The 21,864-nt window shown below is 48.1% G+C and overlaps 1 protein-coding gene across 1 annotated transcript in view; it reads left to right on the top strand.

Annotated features, from left to right (window-relative positions):
• The window catches only part of LOC139258775 (carboxypeptidase inhibitor SmCI-like), an 89,639-nt gene that overhangs the window by 60,524 nt on the left and 7,251 nt on the right, over positions 1–21,864 (top strand). The window contains exon 4 of the mRNA XM_070874815.1: positions 20,336–20,521. Coding sequence (XP_070730916.1) covers positions 20,336–20,521 — 186 coding nt within the window. The remainder of the gene's footprint in view (positions 1–20,335; positions 20,522–21,864) is intronic.

Here is a 21,864-nt window from a genome sequence, read left to right as displayed (position 1 = left end):
TCTAGTGGCATCACCCAGTATGTGCGATTGCAGCTCCCCTCTAAATTGTATAGTATTTCGAATACGCCACAAAATTACAATTAGGAGTCTCCGCAATAAGTTTACTTTATATTGCTCCATTGCAACAGGAATTGTACTAATTACCATGGGATGGCGGGAGGGGGAGTGGTGGTGGGACGGTGGCGGGGGCAGTGGGGGGGTGTTGGACACAGCTACAGTGATACTTGCAATGGTATCTTATATGGCTGCCAGGCATGTAAGTGATAGTAACAGGAATCCACTTCTCTGGCTTCTCTTTCTGTTGCAGTACTTTAAACACTGCTGTTAGTTTTAATGTGAGCTGCCAAGAGAGCTGAGGATTTGCTTTTTAGCTACACCTGCTTTGTAGCTAATAAGCACGAGTGAGGCCCCAGTGCCTGCCCTCAGCCAAGGACCAATATCTGGGAGAGTGAAGCATTGTCTCAAAACTCTTACTCTCACTCTCCACACCTTGGATTTCTCACCATCCCTCCTAAAGGCACTGCTCAGTGTCGATCTTACAGCTCACATCCCACTGTAGGCATCAAGGCTCATACAGTAGTGCCTAGTCTCCAGTCGTCTTGGACCCCCTTGCCAGTGGGCCAAGACCTCGCTCTGCTAAGCCCATGTGGTAGCCGGTGTGCAATGGCCACCCCACAATAAAAGAACTCACGCACAGGCATCTTCCACCCCTCAAAATGAAGTTCGGGACTTGGAACGTCAGGACCCTCATGGACAACTCCAATTGTGACAGACCGGAATGCCGCACCGCTATTGTTACCCGGGAACTCAGATGCTTCGACTTCGACATCGCCGACCTAAGCAAGACCCAGCAGACAGGGGAAGGCCAGCTCAAATAACAAGGTGGAGGTTACACCTTCTTCTGGAAAGGGAAACCAGAGGAAGAGCGGCGGCTTCACGGAGTCGGTTTCGCCATCAAGAACGAGCTGGTCAACCGCCTCAGAGACTCCCCCTGCGGGGTTAGCGAACGTCTCATGACTCTCCGACACACCCTATCCCAGAATCAATGCACCACAGTCATCAGTGCGTACGGCCAACAGTCGACACAACAGATGAGGCCAAGGAGGGATTTTACTCCAGCCTCCAACAATCCCTGTCCCACGTCCCTACGGACGACAAACTGATCCTCCTCAGCGACTTCAACGCCAGAGTCGGTAAGTACACAGACCTCTGGGGAGGCATGATCGGCAGAGAGGGGTAGAGAAAACCAACTCCAGCGGTACCCTGCTCCTAACAAAATGCCTAGAACACGACCTTGTCATCACTAACACCTTGTTCCGCCAGAGGGACAAATACAAGGCATTGTGGCAATACCCTCGCTCCAAACACTGGCACCTGCTCGACTATGTCATCGTTCGAGTCAGGGATCGCAAGGATGTGCTCATCACCCGCGCCATGTTAGGAGCTGATGACTGCTGGATGGTCCACCGCTTAATCTGCTCCATCATCAACATCAATATAGCCTCAAAGTGGCGATGGCAGCAGAAGCAGTGTTGCAAAAAAATGAATGTCGGGGCACTCAAAGACCCAGCTAAATGAGTCCTATACAGTCAGCGCCTTACTGCTAACCTGGCGACCCTTGATGATCCTGAGACGCAGAATGCCCACAGTGCTTGGTCTGCCCTCCAGGCCACTATAACCAGTGCCTGCGAAGAGATGCTCGGTCACTCAACCAGGAAACACCAGGACTGGTTTGATGAGAATGACCAGGAGATCCAAAAGCTAATAAATCGCAAGCGCAGGGCATTTCTGAACCTAAAACAACAACCCAACTCGGGAGCAGCAAAACAGCTTTACAGACGGATTAAGACCGAAGTCCAGCAAAAAACCCGCGGCCTAAAGAATAGATGGTGGGTGGAGAAAACTCAGGAGATTCAGCAGCTGGCCGACAGCTATGTGCGAGTATTCTTCACTGCAGTCAAGTCCACCTACGGCCCAAGCACCTAAGGTCCCACCCCACTGCTGGCCAAGAACGGGGAGACACTCATCAAGGACACCGAAGTAGTCAGGACCCGCTGGAAAGAGCACTTCGAAGATCTCCTTAATCGAGTCTTTGCCTTCGACACGAGTGTCCTCGACTTCATCCCGCAGCATGTTACCCGCCACCATCTAAGCAATACCCCAGCCCTGCATGAGGTAGAAAAGCCCATGAGTCAGCTCAACAACAAAAAGGCATCAGGAGCGGATGGAATCCCCGCTGAGGCACTAACGTATGGCGGAAATGCATTATTGGCACGAATGCATGACCTCATCTCTCTCATCTGGAAGGAGAAGAGCATGCCGGGAGATCTCAGAGATACAGTAATCGTGATCATCTTTAAAAAAGAAGACAAGTCCGACTGCGGCAACTATAGAGGAATCTCCCTGTTATCAGCCACTGGGAAGGTCATCGCTAGAATCCTCTTCAACTGTCTTCTCCCTGTGGCTGAGGAGCTCCTCCCGAAGTCACAGTGCGGGGTACAATGGACATGATCTTTACAGTGCAACAACTGCAAGAGAAATGCAGGGAACAGCACCAACCCTTTTACATGGCCTTCTTTGACCTTACAAAGGCCTTTGACACTGTTAACCGTGAGGGACTATGGAGCGTCCTCCTCCCTTGGCTGCCCCCAAAAGATTGTCGCCATCCTCCGCCTGCTCCATGACGACATGCAAGCCGTGATCCTGACCAATGGATCCACCACAGACCCAATTAACGTCCGGACCGGGGTCAAGCAGGGCTTCATCATTGCGCTAACCCTCTTCTCGATCTTCCTCGCTGCAATGCTCCACCTCACACTCAACAAGCTCCCCACTGAGTGGAACTAAACTATTGAACCAGTGGAAACCTGTTCAACCTTCGTCGCCTTCAGGCCAGATCCAAGACCCCGTCCCATCCTCTGTCGTCAAGCTATAGTACACGGATGTCTCTTGCACCTGCACACATTCAGAGGCTGAACTCCAAGTCATAGTCAACATCTTCACCGAGGCATACGAAAGGATGGGCCTTACACTAAACATCCGTAAGAAGGACAAAGGTCCTCCACCAACCTGACCCCGCCACACAGCACTGCCCCCCAGTCATCAAGATCCACGGCGCGACCCTGAACAACATGGACCACTTTCCATACCTCGGGAGCCTATTATCAGCAAGGGCAGACATTGACGAGGAGGTTCAACACCGCCTCCAGTGCGCCAGTGCAGCCTTTGGCCACCTGAGGAAGAGAATGTTCGAAGATCAGGCCCTCAAATCTGCCCCCAAGTTCATGGTCTACAGGGCTGAAATGATATCTGCCTTCCTATATGGCACAGAGACGTGGACTATAGACAGTAGATACCTCACATCACTGGAAAAATACCATCAGTGTTTTCTCCGCAAGATCCTGCAAATCTCCTGGGAGGACAGACACACCAACGTTGGTGTCCTCGTTCAGGCCAACATCCCCAGCATCGAAGCACTGACCACACTCGATCAGCTCCATTGGGCGGACCACATTGTTCACATGTTGACATGAGACTCCCAAAGCAAACGCACAACTCGGAACTCCTACATGGCAAGCGAGCCCCAGGTGGGCAGAGGAAACGTTTCAAGGACACCCTCAAAGCCTCCTTGATAAAATACAACATCCCTGGCTAAAGACCGCTCTAAGTAGAGGAAGTGCATCAAGGAGGGCGCTGAGTACCATGAATCTCGTCGCCGAGAGCATGCAGAAAACAAGCGCAGGCAGCGGAAGGAGCGTGCGGTAAACCAGACTCCCCACCCACCCTTTCCTTCAACGACTGTCTGTCCCACCTGTGACAGAGACTGTAATTCTCATATTGGACTGTTCAGTCATCTAAGAACTTACTTTTAGAGTGAAAGCAAGTCTTCCTCGATTTCAAGGGACTGCCTATGATGATGATGATGAGGAGGAGGATTTGCGCAATCTGATGGGTGAATATATTGTAGAATGAATCCCGACTACAATTTAACCAGTTCCATACACAGCAGCAAGTACCAAAAGAGGTTATTGTTTCATTTTTTTAAAATAGTTAAAATGCTGGGAAGGAAAATATTTTGATTTTTTAAAAATCTGAAGCTGTTTGTTTTCCTTGCAAAGAAAGTTTCATTGAAATGTCCGGAATGTTAATGACCACATTTTTATACCATGATAATGATTTACATTGTGCAATGAGAAATAACACATTGTGTGATGTAGGACATTCTGGGCCCTGTGCACTGCTAATTCTGTGTAGCCTTTGATACCATTGATTAGCTCAGTGGCTTCTGCAGAAATCATTTCATTGATCCCCGAATTGCCACATCTCTTTTTACTCTTCTTTCACATGCGACATCTAAAGTTTCCGACCATTTTTTTTCTTAAGAATTCCTTTCGGGGGGGGGGTAAAATCTTTAAATGAAGGAAACATATTCTCGTTCACATGCATGTGGGAGTTGTGAAATACAATACTCCTCTGAACTTTTCTGTTTCTTCCTTGTAAGCTGCTTGATCTTCCTTGCTGCAGAATATCCTAGTCTGACTCTTTCCCATTACTTCCACAATCGTAAGGTGTTTAAAACCCAAACTTGGAATTTCCTGTACTCCCAAGGGTTAAACTACAAGGAGATTACACAAACTAAGGTTGTATTCCCTTTAATTTAGAAGATTAAGGGATGATTTGAGCGAAGTTTTCAAAATATTAACAGGAACTGATAGAGTAAATAGAAAGAAACTGTTTCTGCTGGTTGAGGAGTCTCGAGGCGAAAAATTCAGGGGCTTTATGCCACCCGCTGCCGGCAGCTGCCGCTCTTTAGCCAGCTGTGGTGGGTCCCGTGGCGTCCTCCATTTTCGACGTTCCCTTTGCACAGCTGGTAACTGGCAGCGCCCTGGAGAAGAAAATGGCGTGGTGACGTCCATCGGCGTGCAACACCGAATTGACGTCACCAGTCTGAACTTCGACCCTCGCGCTCAGTTCAGCCAGATAAACTATGTCAATACTTCTTAAAGGGGCAAACATCATCATTCAGGTAAGTTTGGATTTAAGCTTTTGGACTGTGTTTTCTTGATTTAATGAAATAGTAGCATGCCGCAATAGATGTTAAAAGTTTTTTTTATGTGTGTAAGGCGTGCGGCTGGATGCTTGAAAAACCTTGGATGGTAAAGGAAGGCCTCTGAGAAGACAGAAAATGCTGCAAATACTCAGCAGGTCAGGCAATATCTGTGGAGAGAGAAATTGAGTACAGGTCTCAGGCCGAGATGCTGCCTGACCTGCTTAGTACTTCCAGCATTTTATGCTTTCATTTCAAATTTACAGCATCCACTCACAGATGGAAGAGGAAGACACAGAAGAAGAAAAACCAGAAGAGGAGGATGCATCCCAGAGAGCACCTTTCTGCCCTTGGAATCATCTGCCTGCAGTTCGAGTGACTGCAAACCCAATTCCCCTTTCAACCTTAGCCCTACACTTACCTTCCCTCTGTTACTGACCATCACAGCGTCCTCTTGGCCATGATGCTGAAATAAAAGCCACCCCAGTGCTATCCCAGTGGCTGCTGCATGGCTGATGGAAGGCTGCTGATTTTCAGTGGAGTGCAAATTGCTGGTGGACCTTAAGGAGCTGGTGGTTGGGAGTGTCAAATCAATCATCTTCCTTTCCCTTTTCTTGGTCAACTGCTGGCTGGGCAGGCTGCATTTCTTGGGTATGTGAAACAAGGAAGGCAGAAGGAAAGCAAGAGGTGCATGCCGGAAGGAGGATAATGTATGAGGATAGCAGCATCTTTTATCCTTTCAGCCCAAGCCGCTGACCAAGGGCTCAGCCATGCCCCCTGCCAAGGTGGCCAGCACCGTCTCAGTCAAAGGGGTGAGGTGAAGCTAGAAATGGGAGATGTGGCTTGTGATTGGTGCAGATTGTTGGTAGGTGAGTGATTGGGAGTGGGGGTCAGGAATTGAGCAGTGTGTGAGGCTAGTGGTACAGTTGTTAGGAGATGGCTTTTGAAGATGCATTCACTGACTTTGACCAGTGGTCTGAGGTCATAGGCTTCTTTGGGCACTGGAGCCAGGTGGTGGGGGCGACACAGCTGGCAGTGATGGCCCCGGTGCTGTAGTCCCACATCCTTATTTCTGGAGGGCTTCCTAGCCCCTGTGGGTAGAAGGCCTGTCTTGTAGTGTTGACCCTTTGCACAAAGTTGGACTGCTGCTTGCGAGACCATATATGCCCCTTCACTGACTTGCTGAATCATTTATGTTAGTGCTGAAGCACTTTTCCATTTTATTAAGGTTCGGAAAGGAATTCAGCTTCAAGAGCTGAATAACCTTATTTGGAACTTCATTTTTTTTGACTGCATTTTAATTTGTATTAGATCTGAGTGCCTTGCCCCTTTAATTCATAGCCCTTATAATCACCCACAATTCCTTGCGAGCTCCACAGCCTCGCTCTCAGAGACTGTGCGAAGTTCGAACGGCACTGCAGGACGGGAACTTCGCCTCAGACGTCTCCACATACGCCCCAGGAGGGTGATGCCTGGACAAGGTAAGCACTGTGCAACCATTCTCCAGCCTCCTAGACAAATTTACTCGGTTTAAGGTGGCGGCCATTAACTCCAGTTACCAGTGACACCGGCAACTTTCATGATTAACACAAATATTGCAGCCCTAGGACTCGGGGACATGGCCTAAAAATTAGAGCCAGGCCTTTCAGTTGTGAAGTTAGGAAACACTTCTACATGCAAAGGGTGGTAGAACTTTGGAACACTCTTCCACAAATGGCAATTGATGCTGGGTGAATTGTTAACTTTAAATTTGAGATTGATAGATTTTTGTTAACCCAAGGTATTAAGGAATATGGGCCAAAGGTGGGTGTATGGAGTTCAGTCACAGATCAGCCATGATCTCATTGTATGACTGAACAGGCTCGAGGGGCTAAATGGCTTACACCTATTCCCATATTTTCATAATGTATTATCTTCTCTCTTCCTCTGTTCAAATTTGGTGATGTTCTACATTATGGGCCTTGGCACTTCACTTTGGTTTCTCAATACAAAAAACAGAGTAACTATTTGCACTAAATTAGGAAAAATATCACCGAATCCGCCACCCCCCCTCCCCCCCTCCGCCCCAACACAATTCCCATTAACTCTTTTTGTGCATGTGTCCTCCTCCCCCTGACCCCCCCGACGCTCAATCCGAAACCATCCGGAACCGGACTCACATGTTGCCTCCATTGCCTCCGCTCCATCAGCAGTCCTGAGGCTCCAGCAGCCCCCAGCCTCCGATCAGGCAGCAGCAGCCAGGACCAGTTTGAGCGAAAGTTTGAGTGAAGAGTGCAGGAAGCGGGGTGAGTGAGAAGCGGGGTGGTGGGGTGAGCGAGAAGCGGGGTGGTGGGGAGAGCGAGAAGCGGGGTGGTGGGGCGAGCGAGAGGTGGGCCGGCGGGGAGAGCGAGAAGCGGGGTGGTGGGGAGAGCGAGAAGCGGGGTGGTGGGGAGAGCGAGAAGCGGGGTGGTGGGGAGAGCGAGAAGCGGGGTGGTGGGACGAGCGAGAAGCGGGGTGGTGGGACGAGCGAGAAGCGGGGTGGTGGGACGAGCGAGAGGTGGGCCGGCGGGGAGAGTGAGAAGCGGGGCGGTGGGGAGAGCGAGAGGTGGGCCGGCGGGGAGAGTGAGAAGCGGGGTGGTGGGGAGAGCGAGAGGTGGGCCGGCGGGGAGAGTGAGAAGCGGGGTGGTGGGGAGAGCGAGAGGTGGGCCGGCGGGGAGAGCGAGAAGCGGGGCGGTGGGGAGAGCGAGAAGCGGGGTGGTGGGGCGAGCGAGAGGTGGGCCGGCGGGGAGAGTGAGAAGCGGGGCGGTGGGGCGAGCGAGAGGTGGGCCGGCGGGGAGAGTGAGAAGCGGGGCGGTGGGGAGAGCGAGAGGTGGGCCGGCGGGGAGAGTGAGAAGCGGGGCGGTGGGGAGAGCGAGAGGCTGCGGAGAGAGCAAGAGGCAGCGTGGAGAGAAAGGCGATGGGGAGAGGGAGAGGCAGCGGGGAGAGGGAGAGGCAGCGGGGAGAGGGAGAGGCAGCGGGGAGAGCGAGAGGTGGGCCGGCGAGGAGAGCGAGAGGTGGGCCAGCGGGGAGAGCGAGAGGTGGGGAGAGCGAGAGGTGGGGAGAGCGAAAGGTGGGCTGGCGGGGAGAGTGAGAGGTGGGCCAGCCAAGAGTAGTTCATTTCTCATTCAGCGCCAGTTTGAGTGAAGTGTCAAGCTGCACCGTAAAGTGCTCCGTGAGTAGAGAGACATTGAGGGTAGGGAGGAGCTGGGGGGAGCAACAGAGCGAGCTTGGGGGAGGGGATCAGAGGGGAGAGAGGGAACTCAGAGAAGACGGATCACGTCCTTCCAACCCCCTAGTGCGTGCAAGCTCGGTGCATGTGTTATAAGGGACATTGTTGGAGTGGATGAAATCCAAAAGTCACGACACTGTCAATATTCACTTCATACCCAATAAATCTGTTAACAATCCGCACACAATGCCCCATCTATGGAGGGTGGGGAGGACTTCGACTGGAACGTGGTGCCATTTGGGGAAATCTATCCTCTGTGGCTTCTGAAGTCAAAATGTATCGAATTACAAATTGGAAAGTTAGTCAGAATTTGGGCTGGGCGGTTCCAGTTACACATTCCAGAAGAACTTCAGGGTGTGGCATATCCTCCAAGGGGACCAATCAGCAATAGGTCATGTGAAAATGGAGAGCCAATCAGAGAACCGGCTGCCTTTCAGTTAGTACAAATAGATGCAGCCTACAAAAATAGCTCCCCCATTTTTGTCTGTAAATTTGTAGGGTGTTTTTGTTCCAATACTGTTGTTAATTCAACTCCTTTGACACTCAAGCATCAAATTATGTTGTCAGTACACAATATTTCAAGATATTCACCCATTGTTGGCAATATTAGCTGACAAACGCTTCTTTATCAGCTGTGGTAGTGGAGGTGTTAATACATTTGCAAGCCCAAACTCATTTGTGATCATTTTAACCTGGCCAGTAAAAAGGTGACATTTGGCAGGAATTCACTGCTCTGGTAGGAATTGTTATATATGTGAACTTGTATTTACTCTGTACAGCTACCAGAGGGCTCATTCCTAGGAGTCCCAAGGGATCCCCTAATCCCTTGGGAGCAAAGGTATTTAAAAAGACTTCACAGGTTGGAGAGGCACTCTGGAGACCTGCAATAAAAGACTACGGTCACACTTTACTTTGAGTTCACAGTGTTCAGTCTGACTCTTTCTCCATACACAACAACTGGCGATGAGATACATACAGCGAACCCAAAGATGCAGAGAACAGTGGGCATCCTGGAGAAATTTTCGGAGGGAGATGATTGGGAAACTTTTGTGGAGTGACTCGACCAATAGTTAGTGGCCAACGAGCTAGATGAGGAAGAGAGCGCTGCCAAACATAGAGCGATCCTCCTCACTGTCTGTGGGGCACCAACGTATGGCCTCATGAAGAATCTGCTCACTCCAGCGAAACCCACAGAGAAATCGTAAGACGACTTGTGCGCACTGGTCCGAGAGCATTTGAACTCGAAGGAAAGCGTTCTGATGGCGAGGTACCTGTTCTACACCTACAAAAGGTCTGAAGACCAGGAAGTGGCGAGTTATGTCGCCGAGCTGAGACGCCTTGCAGGTCATTGCGATTTTGAAGGACATTTGGAACACATGCTCAGAGACATTTTCGTACTTGGCATTGGCCACGAAACCATACTTCGCAAGCTTTTGACTGTAGAGACCCAACCTTGAGTAAGGCCATAGCGAAAGCCCAGGCGTTCATTGCCACCAGTGACGATACTAAGCAAATCTCTCAGCACACAAGTGCTGCTATAAGTACTGTGAACAAAGTGATGTTGTTTTCAAATCATAACGTACAGGGCAGGTCACACATACCTGCAGCTACACATCCGCAAATGTCTGAGTCTACCATCAAGGGTGATGAATGCAAGGCCATTAACACCTTGTTGGCGCCGCGGGGGTGATCATTGTTTCCATTCATGCCGATTCAAAGGATACATTTGCAAGGGCTGTGGAACAATGGGACACCTCCAATGAGTGTGCAGGTGAGCTGATAAGCTTGTTAAACCTGCAAACTGCCACGTTGCAGAGGAGGACATATCCACGGAGGATCACTATGAACCAGAGCCTCAGATAGAGGAGGCAGAGGTACATGGGGTGCACACATTCACCACGAAGTGTCCCCCGATAATGCTGAATGTTGAATTAAATGGACTCCAGTGTCAATGGAGCTGGACACGGGCGCGAGCCAGTCCATCATGGGCAAAAAGACTTTCGAAAGGTTGTGGTGCAACAAGGCCTCAAGGCCAATCTTAACTCCAGTTCGCACGAGACTAAGAACTTACACCAAAGAACTGATCCTGTAATCGGCAGTGCTACCGTAAAGGTCTCCTACGATGGAGCAGTGCACAAGCTACCACTCTGGGTGGTACCGGGTGATGGTCCCACGCTGCTCGGCAGGAGCTGGCTGGGAAAGATACGCTGGAACTAGGACGACGTCTGAGCGCTATCGCCCGCTGACGACACTTCGTGTGCCCAGGTCTTAACAAATTTCCTTTGCTGTTCGAACCACACATTGGGAAATTCCAAGGCGCAAAAGTGCAGATCCACCTAATTCCGGGGGCGCGACCCATCCATCACAAGGCGAGAGCAGTACCGTACATGATGAGAGAAAGGGTAGAGATCGAGCTCGACCGGCTGCACCGAGAGGGCATCATTTCACCAATCGAATTCCGCAAGTAGGCCAGTCCTCAAGGGAGACGGCACCGTCAGAATCTGCGGCGATTACAAAGTAACTATCAATCGTTTCTCCCTGCAGGACCAATACCCACTACCAAAAGCCGACGACGTCTTTGCAATGCTGGCGGGAGGAAAGACGTTCACTAAGCTGGATCTGACTTCAGCCTACATGACGCAGGAAGTGGAGGAATCATCGAAGGCCCTCACCTGCATCAACACGCACAAAGGACTTTTTGTTTATAACAGATGCCCGTTTGGAATCCGATCAGTGGTAGCGATATTCCAGAGAAACATGGAAAATTTACTGAAGTCAGTCCCGCACACCGTGGTCTTCTAGGACGACATCTTGGTCACAGGTCGGAACACAGTCGAGCACCTGCAGAACCTGGAGGAGGTACTTAGTCGACTCAACCGTGTAGGACTCAGGTTAAAATGCTCGAAGTGCGTTTTCCTGGTGCCTGAAGTGGAGTTCCTGGGAAGGAGGATTGCGGCGGACGGCATCAGGCCCACCAACGCGAAGATGGAGGCAATCGAGAATGCACCGAGGCTACAGAATGTGATGGAACTGCGGTCGTTTCTGGGACTCTTGAACTACTTTGGTAACTTGTTACTGGGTCTCAGCACCCTGCTAGAACATTACATGTCTTACTATGAAAAGGGGACGAATGGCTTTGGGGCAAAAGCCAAGAAAATGCCTTTGTAAAAGCGAGAAAATTGTTATGCTCAAACAAATTGCTTGTGTTGTATGATCCATGTAAGCATTTGGTACGAGCGTGTGATTCGTCGTCATATGGCATCGGGTGTGTATTGCAATAAGCTAATGATTTCGGGAAACTGCAACCGGTTGTTTATGTCTAAGGCCGAGAGAGCCTACAGCATGATTGAAAAAGAAGCGTTAGCGTGTGTCTATGGGGTAAAGAAAATGCATCAATAAGTGTTTGGGCTAAAATTTGAATTAGAAACTGACCATAAGCCACTTATATCCCTGTTTTCCGAGAGTAAAGGGATAAATACCAACGCATCGGCCCGCATCCAGAGATGGGCGCTCACGTTGTCCGCATACAACTACGCTATCCACCAAAGGCCAGGCACAGAAAACTGCTCCGATGCTCTCAGTAGGCTGCCATTGCTCACCACAGTGGTTGAAATGGCGCAGCCGGCAGGTCTAGCCATGGTTATGGAAGCATTTGAGAGTGAGCAATCACCCATCACTGCCCGGCAGATCAAAACCTGGACAAGCCAGGACCCCTTATTATTATCTCTAGTCAAAAGCTGTGTGCTTCACGGGAGCTGGTTCAGTGTCCCAGTGGAAATGCAGGAAGAGATAAAGCCGTTCCAGCAGCGCAGAGATGAAATGTCTATACAGGCAGACTTCCTTCTGTGGGGCAATCGAGTAGTGGTCCCCAAGAAGGGCAGAGACACCTTCATCAATGACCTCCACATTACCCACCCAGGCATCGTAATGATGAAAACGATAGCCAGATCCCACATGTGGTGGCCCAGTATCGATGCGGACTAAGAATCCTGCATTCACAGATGTAATACATGCTCACAGTTAAGCAATGCACCTAGGGAGGCACCGCTAAGTTTATGGTCTTGGCCCTCCAAACTGTGGTCTAGGGTACACGTCGACTATGCAGGCCCGTTCTTGGATAAAATGCTCCATGTGGTTGTAGACGTGTACTCCAAGTGGATTGAATGTGAGATAATGTCGGCAAGCACGTCCGGTGCCATCACTGAAGGCCTGCGGGCCATGTTTGCCACACACGGCTTACCCGATGTCCTGGTGAGCGACAACGGGCCATGTTTTACCAGTGCTGAGTTCAAAGAATTCATGACCCGTAACGGGATGAAACATGTCACATCTGCCCCGTTTAAACCAGCATCCAATGGTCAGGCAGAGAGAGCAGTGCAAACCATCAAGCAAGGCTTGAAGAGGGTAACTGAAGACTCATTGCAGACTCGCCTATCCCGAGTGCTGCTTAGCTACCGCACGAGACCCCACTCGCTCACTGGGATCCCACCTGCTGAACTGCTCATGAAAAGAGCACTTAAGGCAAGGCTCTTGTTAGTTCACCCTGATCTACATGAAAAGGTAGCAAGCAGGCAGCTTCAACAAAGTGCATACTATGATAGCGTAAATGTGTCATGCGAGATTGAAGTCAATATCCTGTATTTGTATTAAATTATGGACAAGGTCCCAAGTGGCTTCCCGGCACTGCCGTGTCCAAAGAGGGGAGCAGGGTGTTTCGGGTCAAACTTTCAAATGGACTCATTCACCAGAAACACTTGGACCAAATCAAACCCAGATTCAGGGACTATCCTGAGCAACCCACCTTGAACCCTACCTTTTTTGATCCCCCAACATACACACAGTGGCAACCGACACCACGGTTGAGCACGAAGCAGAACCCATCATCCACAGCAGCCCTGCAGGGTCCAACACACCAGGCAGCCCAGCAAGGCCAGCTGCACATCAGCCCAGCGAGGGCCCAACAAATGATTCAACAACACCAGCTTTCACACCGAGACGATCAACCAGGGCAAGAAGGGCCCCAGATTGACTCACATTGTAAATAGTTACACTATTGTCTTTGCGGTGGAATGTTGTTATATATGTGGACTTGTATTTACTTGTACAGCCACCAGAGGGCTCATTCCCCGGAGTCCCAAGGGATCCCATAATCCCTTGGGAGCACAGGTATTTAAGAAGGCTTCACAGGTTAGAGAGGCACTTTGAAGACCTGCAATAAAAGACTAAGGTCACACTTTACTTTGAGCTCACATTGTTCAGTCTGACTTTTCTCCATACACAACAGGAATTCTCCACTGAACAGAACAACTCTGCCAGAAAACAGAGAGTTGGGCTAAATGGTTCATTTTGCAATTGACAAACAATAACTAGTGGGGTGTCGCAGCGATCGGTGCTAGGTCCTCAACTATTTACAATCTATATTACTGACTTGGATGAAGGGACCGAGTGTAATGTAGCCAAGTTTGCTACAAAGATGGGTGGGAAAGCAAATTGTGAGGACACAAAAAATCTGCAAAGGGATATAGACAGGCTAAGTGATTGGGCAAAGATTTGGCAGATGGAGTATAATGTGGGAACATGTGAGGTTTTGCACTTTGGCAGAAAAAATAGAAAACAAATTTTAATTTAATTGGTGAAAAATTGCAATGTGCTTCAGTACAGAGTGTTCCCCAAAAGTTAGTATGCAGGTACAGCAAGTAATCAGAAAGGCAAATGGAATGTTAGCCTTTATTGCCAGGGGGATGGAGTATAAAAGCAGAGAAGTCCTGCTGCAATTGTACAGGGTATTGGTGAGGCCACACCTCGAGTACTGCATACAGTTTTGGTTTCCATATTTAAGGAAGGACATACTTGCATTAGAGACTGTTCAGAGAAAGTTCACAAAGTTGATTCGGAGATGAGGAGGTTGACTTATGAAGATAGGTTGAATAGATTGGGCCTATACTCATTGGAGTTCCGAAGAATGAGAGGTGATCTTACTGAAACTTATAAGATAATGAGGGGGCTCGACAAGGTGGATGCAGAGAGGATATTTCCACTCATAGGGGAAACTAAAACTAGGGGATATAGGGCTCAATTTTCCCCAAAGCTGTTTTTTGGCGTACTTGAAGAGTTATGCCCATTTTTGTGGGGCCCAAGTATGGCAAAAAAAAATCATCCAAGTTTCCCCGTTTGAATTCTTTTTTTTGGCAAAGCCTAGCCTGTCATTTAGTTTTGGGGGTGGAGCCCAAGATCTGCGCCAAAAGATCAGGTTACCACGTTACCCAGGGACACAATGCGGCCTGAGGTTGGAAAGTGAAACATGCAGCCAGCTCACAGCAACCTGCACAAGCACATTAAGCATTCGAGCAACTTACCTCCATTAAATTATTAAAGTGTAATGACAAAAGTCTATCTCCGCCCCCCCCCCCCACCGATGCCGGTCCCGTCCCCGTTCCTATCCCAGGTCGAATGGCCTCACGATGCTTGTCCCCGCACCTATCCCTGGCCGAACGGTCTCTCCCCTCCCCGTCCCCGCATCTATCCCTGGCCAAATGGCCTCCCGGTCCCGGTCCCTGCACCTATCCCTGACTGGCCTTCCGGTCTCTGCACCTATCCCAGGCCAAACTTCCTCCTCCCTCCGGGTCCTGGCACCTAACTATGCCTGAAAGGCTTCCCCCCCTTTCTTCCACTCTCTCTCTCACCTCTCTGCTGTTGTTGTCCGGGCATCTGCTGCGCTGATTTACTTATCTGCGCCCATTTTCTTAACTCACCAGAAGGTTTTTCCAGAGGCCACATATGCCGTCCTAAGAAAAATTGGAGTAAACTTGCTTAACTGGCCAGAATTGGCACGGGTGGCAGGTTATGTCCCCTATGACACATCAAAAGAACAAACCTAAAAAAATCGTTACTAACTGAGTTACACTGGCGCACATTGATTTGGGAAACTTGTATTTTTTAACTGAGGCCAAAGAAAACGGCACAAATCACTGGGGAAAATTGAGCCCTCTCAGAATAAGGGGCCATCCATTTAGAACTGAGATGAGCAGGAATTTCTTCTCTCAGAGGGTTGTAAATCTATGGAATTCTCTGCCCCAGAGAGCTGTGGAGACTGGGTCATTGAATATATTTAAGACGGAGATAGACAAATTTTTGAGCGATAAGGGAATAAAGGGTTATGGGGAGCGGGCAGGGAAGTGGAGCTGAGTCCATGATCAGATCAGCCATGATCTTATTAAATGGCGGAGCAGGCTCGAGGGGTCAGGTGGCCTACTAGTTCTTATGTTCTTATGTAGATAGCCCGCCTGTTATGGAACTCACCAGCTTTTGAATCCTATTGAAATCACCCCTTTCGGAAGGACATGTGAGTAGCTTGAGAAATAAACATCATCAGTTTGGGTGATATGTGAACATCCATTTCAGCTGCAGCATTTAATAATTTAATTTAAATGGCATTCATATGTGGAATGATCAACCAACACTTCCAACAGTTCCTACACTGCTGAAGGAATTAAGGGTAGAAATCGCGGAGGTGCTGGCCACAATTTTCTGATCCTTCTTAGATACAGGGGCGGTGTCAAGGACTAGAGGATTGCAAATGTCACACCCTTGTTCAAAAAAGGGGAGAAGGATAAACCTGGCAATTACAGGCCAGTCAGTTTAAAGTCGGTGGTGGGGAAGATTTTAGAAACAATTATCCAGGAGAAAATTAACAGCCTTTTGGACAAACATGGACTAATAAAGGAGAAACAGCATCGATTTCTTCAGGGAAATTATGTTTGGCTGACTTAGTTGAGACTTTTAATAAGGTAACAGAGAGGGTGGATGAGGGCAGTGCAGTTGACGTGTTTATAGACTTTCAAAATGCATTTGATAAAGTACCATTTATTAGGCTTGTTGACAAAATTGAAGCCGATGGTATAAAAAAGTGCAGTCGCAGCATGGATACAAAATTAGCTAAGGGATAGTAAACAGAGAGTTGTGGGGAATGGTCGCTTTTTGGACGGGATCAAAATCTATGGGATCCAAAGGCTGGAAATTCATCATATTACCGCCCACTTACTGCCCAGAAATGCGAATTTGATCAAAAAAAATATTCCTACCGGCGGTAAATTCATGAGATATTTACCGCCGGCGGTAGTCCATACTGCCCGCCCATCAGAGAAGGCCCCAAAAACACAAATTTCATCACTAAGATCCATTTACTGCCCACCCTAAATACTGTCCTGAAAAGTAAGGTCTTACCTGATTTTAGCCGATCTTAAGCGGATGGTACGGATCCTTCTCATGAAAATGTTTCTCAGATCCACTTGGAATTACACACTCTCAGCTCTTCCAACACAGTCCAATTGAGATCAATAATTTTATTTTACCAATCTCCAGCCCACTCGCCCAGCCCCTTATGGTCCTGAGCTCCACACTCACTCACCAATCCCCAAGCCACTCCCCCAGCCCCTTGTGGTCCTGATCTCCACACTCACTCACCATTCCTCCTTCCCACTCCCCCAGCCCCTTGTGGTCCTGAGCTCCACATTCACTCACCAAATCACAGCCCACTCACCAAGCCCTTTGTGATCCTGAGCTTCACACTCACTTACCAATCTGTAGCCCACTCCCCCAGGAAAAATTTCAATGACCTTAATTAAAAATCGTGCATGCGCATTAAAAAAAATTGCGTATGCGCATTAAAAATAAATTGCACATGCACAGAACTCGGCCTCGGATCTTTGCCGAGTCTCGTGACCTGCACCGCCCACTACACGCCACTCCCGCTAGCGCCCACTACATTTCCATCAAAGTTGCACAGGAGGATTGTAGCGGCAGCGGGCGATGAAAAACCACGGATCGCCCGAATACCGCCGAAAAACGGGCACCTGTGGGACATCATCAATTTTGGCCCCTGAGCTTTATAAATCAAGGTATAGATTACAAAAGCCAAGAAGTTATGCCAAACCTTTATAAAACACTAGTTCGGCTCCAGCTGGAGTATTGTGTCCAATTCTGGGCATCACACTTCAGGAAGGACGTGAAGGCTTTGGAGAGGGTACAGAAGAGATTTATGAGAGTGGTTCCAGGGATGAGGGATTACAGTTATATGGATAGACTGGAGAAGCTAGTGTTGTTCTCCTTAGAGCAGCACAGGCTAAGAGGAGATTTGATAGTGTTCTAAATCATGAAGGGTTTAGATAGAGTAAATAAAGAAAAACCGTGTACAATGGCTGAAGGGTTGATAATGAGAGGGCACAGATTTTAAGGTGATTGGGAAAAGAACCGCAGATGTCATGAGGAAAACGTTTTTACGCAATGAGTGGTTAGGATTTGGAATGTACTGCCTGATAGGGTGAGATACAGATTCAGTAATAGCCTTCAAAAGGGAATTGGAAAAATACTTGAAGGAGAAAGAATTACAGGGATATGGGGAAAGAGTGGAGAAGTGGGACGAACTGGTTTGCTCTTTGAAAGAGCCACGCAGACTCTGAGGGCCAAATGGCCTCCTTCTGTGTTGTACTATTCTATGAATCTACAATGTCCTGCACCCCAAGGACGTCTGAAAAATGTCCAACCAGAAATTGGCTAAGGCTATTTTTCAGGAATCCTTGGGGGCCACCTAAAACAGGCATTAAGTCTGTTATGTAAATGAGGGGCCTTAACAACATATCCATTGTATTTGTTGTGGACTATGGCTTAAATTGAGGGAATGATCCTCAGTTTAGCGTGTATGTGGCCATATTCCTGATCAAAATGGTCTTTCTTCAGTCTGTGGAATTGGCTTTTCAATCAATGCTATACCTTAACTCAAAATTGATTATGCATTCATTTTCACCTTATCGAGACAGTTATTTGTGAACACAATCATCACACCATGTAGAGCTTCTAGCATTTTTCAAACCACATCACGTTCTCATATTATTAAGGGATGGCTATCTGAAAGTCATCTTCAAGACTTGCTGGTAATTTTTCAGAAATTACCACAGCCTAAGCATCTTACAAAGTGACCTTGCTGTCAGCCAGCCAGCAATCATCATCGCAGAATTAACAGAAAACTGCTGTTAACTCTAATCTTCCTCACTGCACCCCTTCTTCAATTGCACATTGGAAGAGAATTTTCCTAATCAGATGGATGCAGTTTAATGAAAGGATAGGAACATTATAGCAGATATTCAGTAACAGCAATTTAGAATGTATTACTTTGACTGTAAAAGCATTCAACAGTCAAAATTCCCCTTATTTATTCTTAAGTTTGTTCCATTAAATGCATAATTATAGAGGAATTGTAAGCCTGTCATTTTGTGTCCAAAACTCAGTTGGTACAGAGTCAGACTGTTAGCCCTAGATTTCAATGCTGGTATTCCTTCATCCTTTTGAAGAGGGGTAAGAGGTAGCACATGTTGAAATGTAAACAGATAGCAGAAGACTGTACAATGCTTGGCACACTACAGAGAATTCTGCTCCGCGATCTCTCCTGAAATTGTGTGGGTTTGCTCCATGTCTCTTGATCGCGAGAATCTCGCTGGGATCATGCCATGCATATGCAATGAGCACATCCATGCACAGACGATTATTTTGTAAAATTGGTCCCTGTCTGGAACATCTTGTACTGTTGTTCAGAAAGTGGGGTTAGGTCAGTATAAGCCAACAGAGTGTGAAAACTTCTTTACTGACCTGCATAGGCAGTTGAGAGCTCCTCCAACTCACCACCAGAACAAAATAGTGACTGCATGCACATTTGTTAGCTGCATGCTTTGTCTCCAGAGACTGGGAGTGAAATTTACATTGGAGTGAGATTTTGGCTGAGCATCCAAGTACTTTTCTTTTATTTAAAGGAGTTGGGACTGAAAGAATTGGGTCTGGGGGGGAAGTTGGTCTGTATTGGTATATTCCATCATTTTAAACGTTTCAAAATCTTTTAATCGAGCACCGAGGAGGTTAGAGAGACTGAGGACTTAGCAGAGAGAAAGCCAGCTTAGTTGATGAGGAAGCTAACAAACGCTATTAAATATAAAGGAAAAACAGTCAGATATTGTAAGTTGGCTGGGAAACAGGGTAGTATGGATAACTATAAGGAGAAAGGACAATTGGCTGGACTGCCACTTCCTGACAGTTTTGGGCAGGTATTAAGATTTTGTGGGCCTTACGCTGCAGAGGTCGGGGCAGTTTGTTCTCCGCTTCGAACCGCCCACCCGGACAACTCCCACCTCAGTTAAAATCGGGGCCTTGTTCTATTTTACAATGTAAAATACTGCAACCTGTTGCAAAGAAGTAATTAAAAATACATTTGAAAGTAATTTTAAAAATCAGGAATGTTTAATGTGGGAAAAAAGGCAAAATTGCCTGCGTCCCGATTGGGGGCAGTAACCATCTGGGGCCGGGACTTCCTGCCCACAGCACAGAAATCCCGCCTCGCTGCTGAATTCGGCTTACCGCCCCTCAAAGGAACCATTTGGGGCGGTTACCGGGGCACTGAGGGAAGCGGTCCATGTAGCAACACCCCTCCACTACGTGGGACTGGACCTGCAGTCTGGCACCCATGCTAGGCCGCCATTGTAGAGCTAACCCAAGATTCGGCAATATAAAAAAGATGACGGCCTGGGGCGCTGGGCTCTCCCCTTTAAGGAGCGCGCTGAGATCGAATGTTGACCAGCTTTGCAACCCATGGGGCGCGACACTACCATGCCAGCACCTCCGCAAACTCCCGGCTAGTACCCCCCTCCCCCAGTTGAAAAGTCTCCTCCGCCCTGTTAACGGCTCTCAGAAGTGCTACTGGGGCTAAAATTGCCCCCGGAGTGTTTTAACTGAGGCAGCAAAAGTTAGTGGCAGAACCACAAGAATCCTCCCTGAAGCTGTGTGGTCCTCCTGGGCGTCTCCAAAGTGACTGTGTGATATTAAAAATGGCAGATTGATGATTGAATTTCTACCGCACAATGGGGGCAGTAGATGATCACTGCAGCTTGGAGAATATCACATAGACCACAATTTATCTTGGAATTGAAAATCATTTTGGTGTTACTTTCTGGACATCAAGTATGCCAGGCTTAATTGCTCTATTATCTTTGCCTCAACAGATTTGCGTTCTGATCTCCCAACCTTCTGTATGGCCCCTGCAGACAAAGGTGACTGCAATGCATCCATAAACAAATACTTCTACAACCATTACATTGACAACTGCGAGACCTTTATCTATAGTGGATGTGGAGGAAATCAGAACAATTTTGACAGCAAACAGATGTGTCGTCGGTCCTGCAGAAAAGGTATATGCAGTGAACCAAGAACCTCTGTTCTTGTGCTGCTTAATACAGTAATAGAAGCTGGTGGAGATATTGGCTAGAAATTGGGCCTCTTAGTGCCGGCTTTTAAAACTGGTTTTGCAGAAAAAAATGAAGGCCGCCTCACTTTCACCAGCGTCCGACGCGGAACATGCAATTGCCATTTTGGGCAGGTTGGCAGTGCTGCCATTGCCTGCGCTCAACGCACATATTTAAATGTTGCAGATCGTGACGTCAATTGATGTACAACGCCTGAATTGACGCACGATCTGTGATTTTCAATGTCGCCACTCTTAATACCACACTATCCAAACCACACATGGAAGAACGTGCATACAGCAGTACAACATAGACACTGCCAGCATTTCTTAAAGGGACACACACAACTTTCAGGTAAGTTTAGATTTTTGTTTTTGGACTTTTTTTTACATTTTATTGGAGTCGTGGCTTGGTGTGATACATTTAAAAAGTTAGCAAAGTATGCAAGGCATGTTGCTGGACATTTGCAAAGATCTGGCTGTTAAAGGAAAGTCTCTGAGAAGACCACTTGTTCCCAGTCCTGGTGGCTCTACTTTTAATACCCATTGGGCTGCAGTATCACTTGGAGATGGAGCAGAGGCAGCCAAGCAGAGAAGCTGCTCACAGACGGAAGAGGAAGCAGAGGAGAAAAAAGCAGAAGGAAGGAGGCAACCAAAGTTCTGTCTAATTTTCCTTTGGGCTGTGCAGAACCTTTAATGGACTGCACGACCCATTCAAAAATCTGCACGTGTATGGTTTTTGCATTTAAAAGCCAGTGAGCCAGCTGTGCGGGAGCTCCAGACTGCAGCTTGAAGGGAACATTGGAGGCAACCCAGACAGCCCCACTCTGGCCGGGATATCCGCGATCAAATCACCCACCTGCGGTACCAGTGAACACAATCCCAGTTCCCCTTTCAACATTTGTCCGGCATCTTACCTTCCCTCTGTTGCTGACCATCACAGAGTCCTCTTGGCCACAATGCTGAAATAAAAGCCCCCACAAAGCAAACTTTCCAATTCAACTTTATCCATATATGCTTCCAATAATACTTAAAAAAATCAATGAATCATCCTTGTGCATTTCCTTAGTGAGTTTCTTGATTGTGCCTTCGCAATGGTTACAGAATGGCTAGTGGAAGGCTGCTGACTTTCAGTGGGGGACATTGCAGATGGCCTTGCATGACAACCTCGAGGACTTGGTGGCTGGGAATGTGAAATCAAGTGACGGTGCTACTTTTTCTTCTTCCTCTTCCTCCTTCTCCTCCTCTTCTACTGGTTGAGCAGGCTTGACTTCTTGGGTTTTTGAAATT

The sequence above is a fragment of the Pristiophorus japonicus genome, chromosome 3 (genome assembly GCF_044704955.1).
Source record: "Pristiophorus japonicus isolate sPriJap1 chromosome 3, sPriJap1.hap1, whole genome shotgun sequence".
NCBI lineage: Eukaryota > Metazoa > Chordata > Chondrichthyes > Pristiophoridae > Pristiophorus > Pristiophorus japonicus.
Note: the sequence above shows the minus strand (reverse complement) of the source record. Positions and strands in the feature narration are given on the sequence as shown.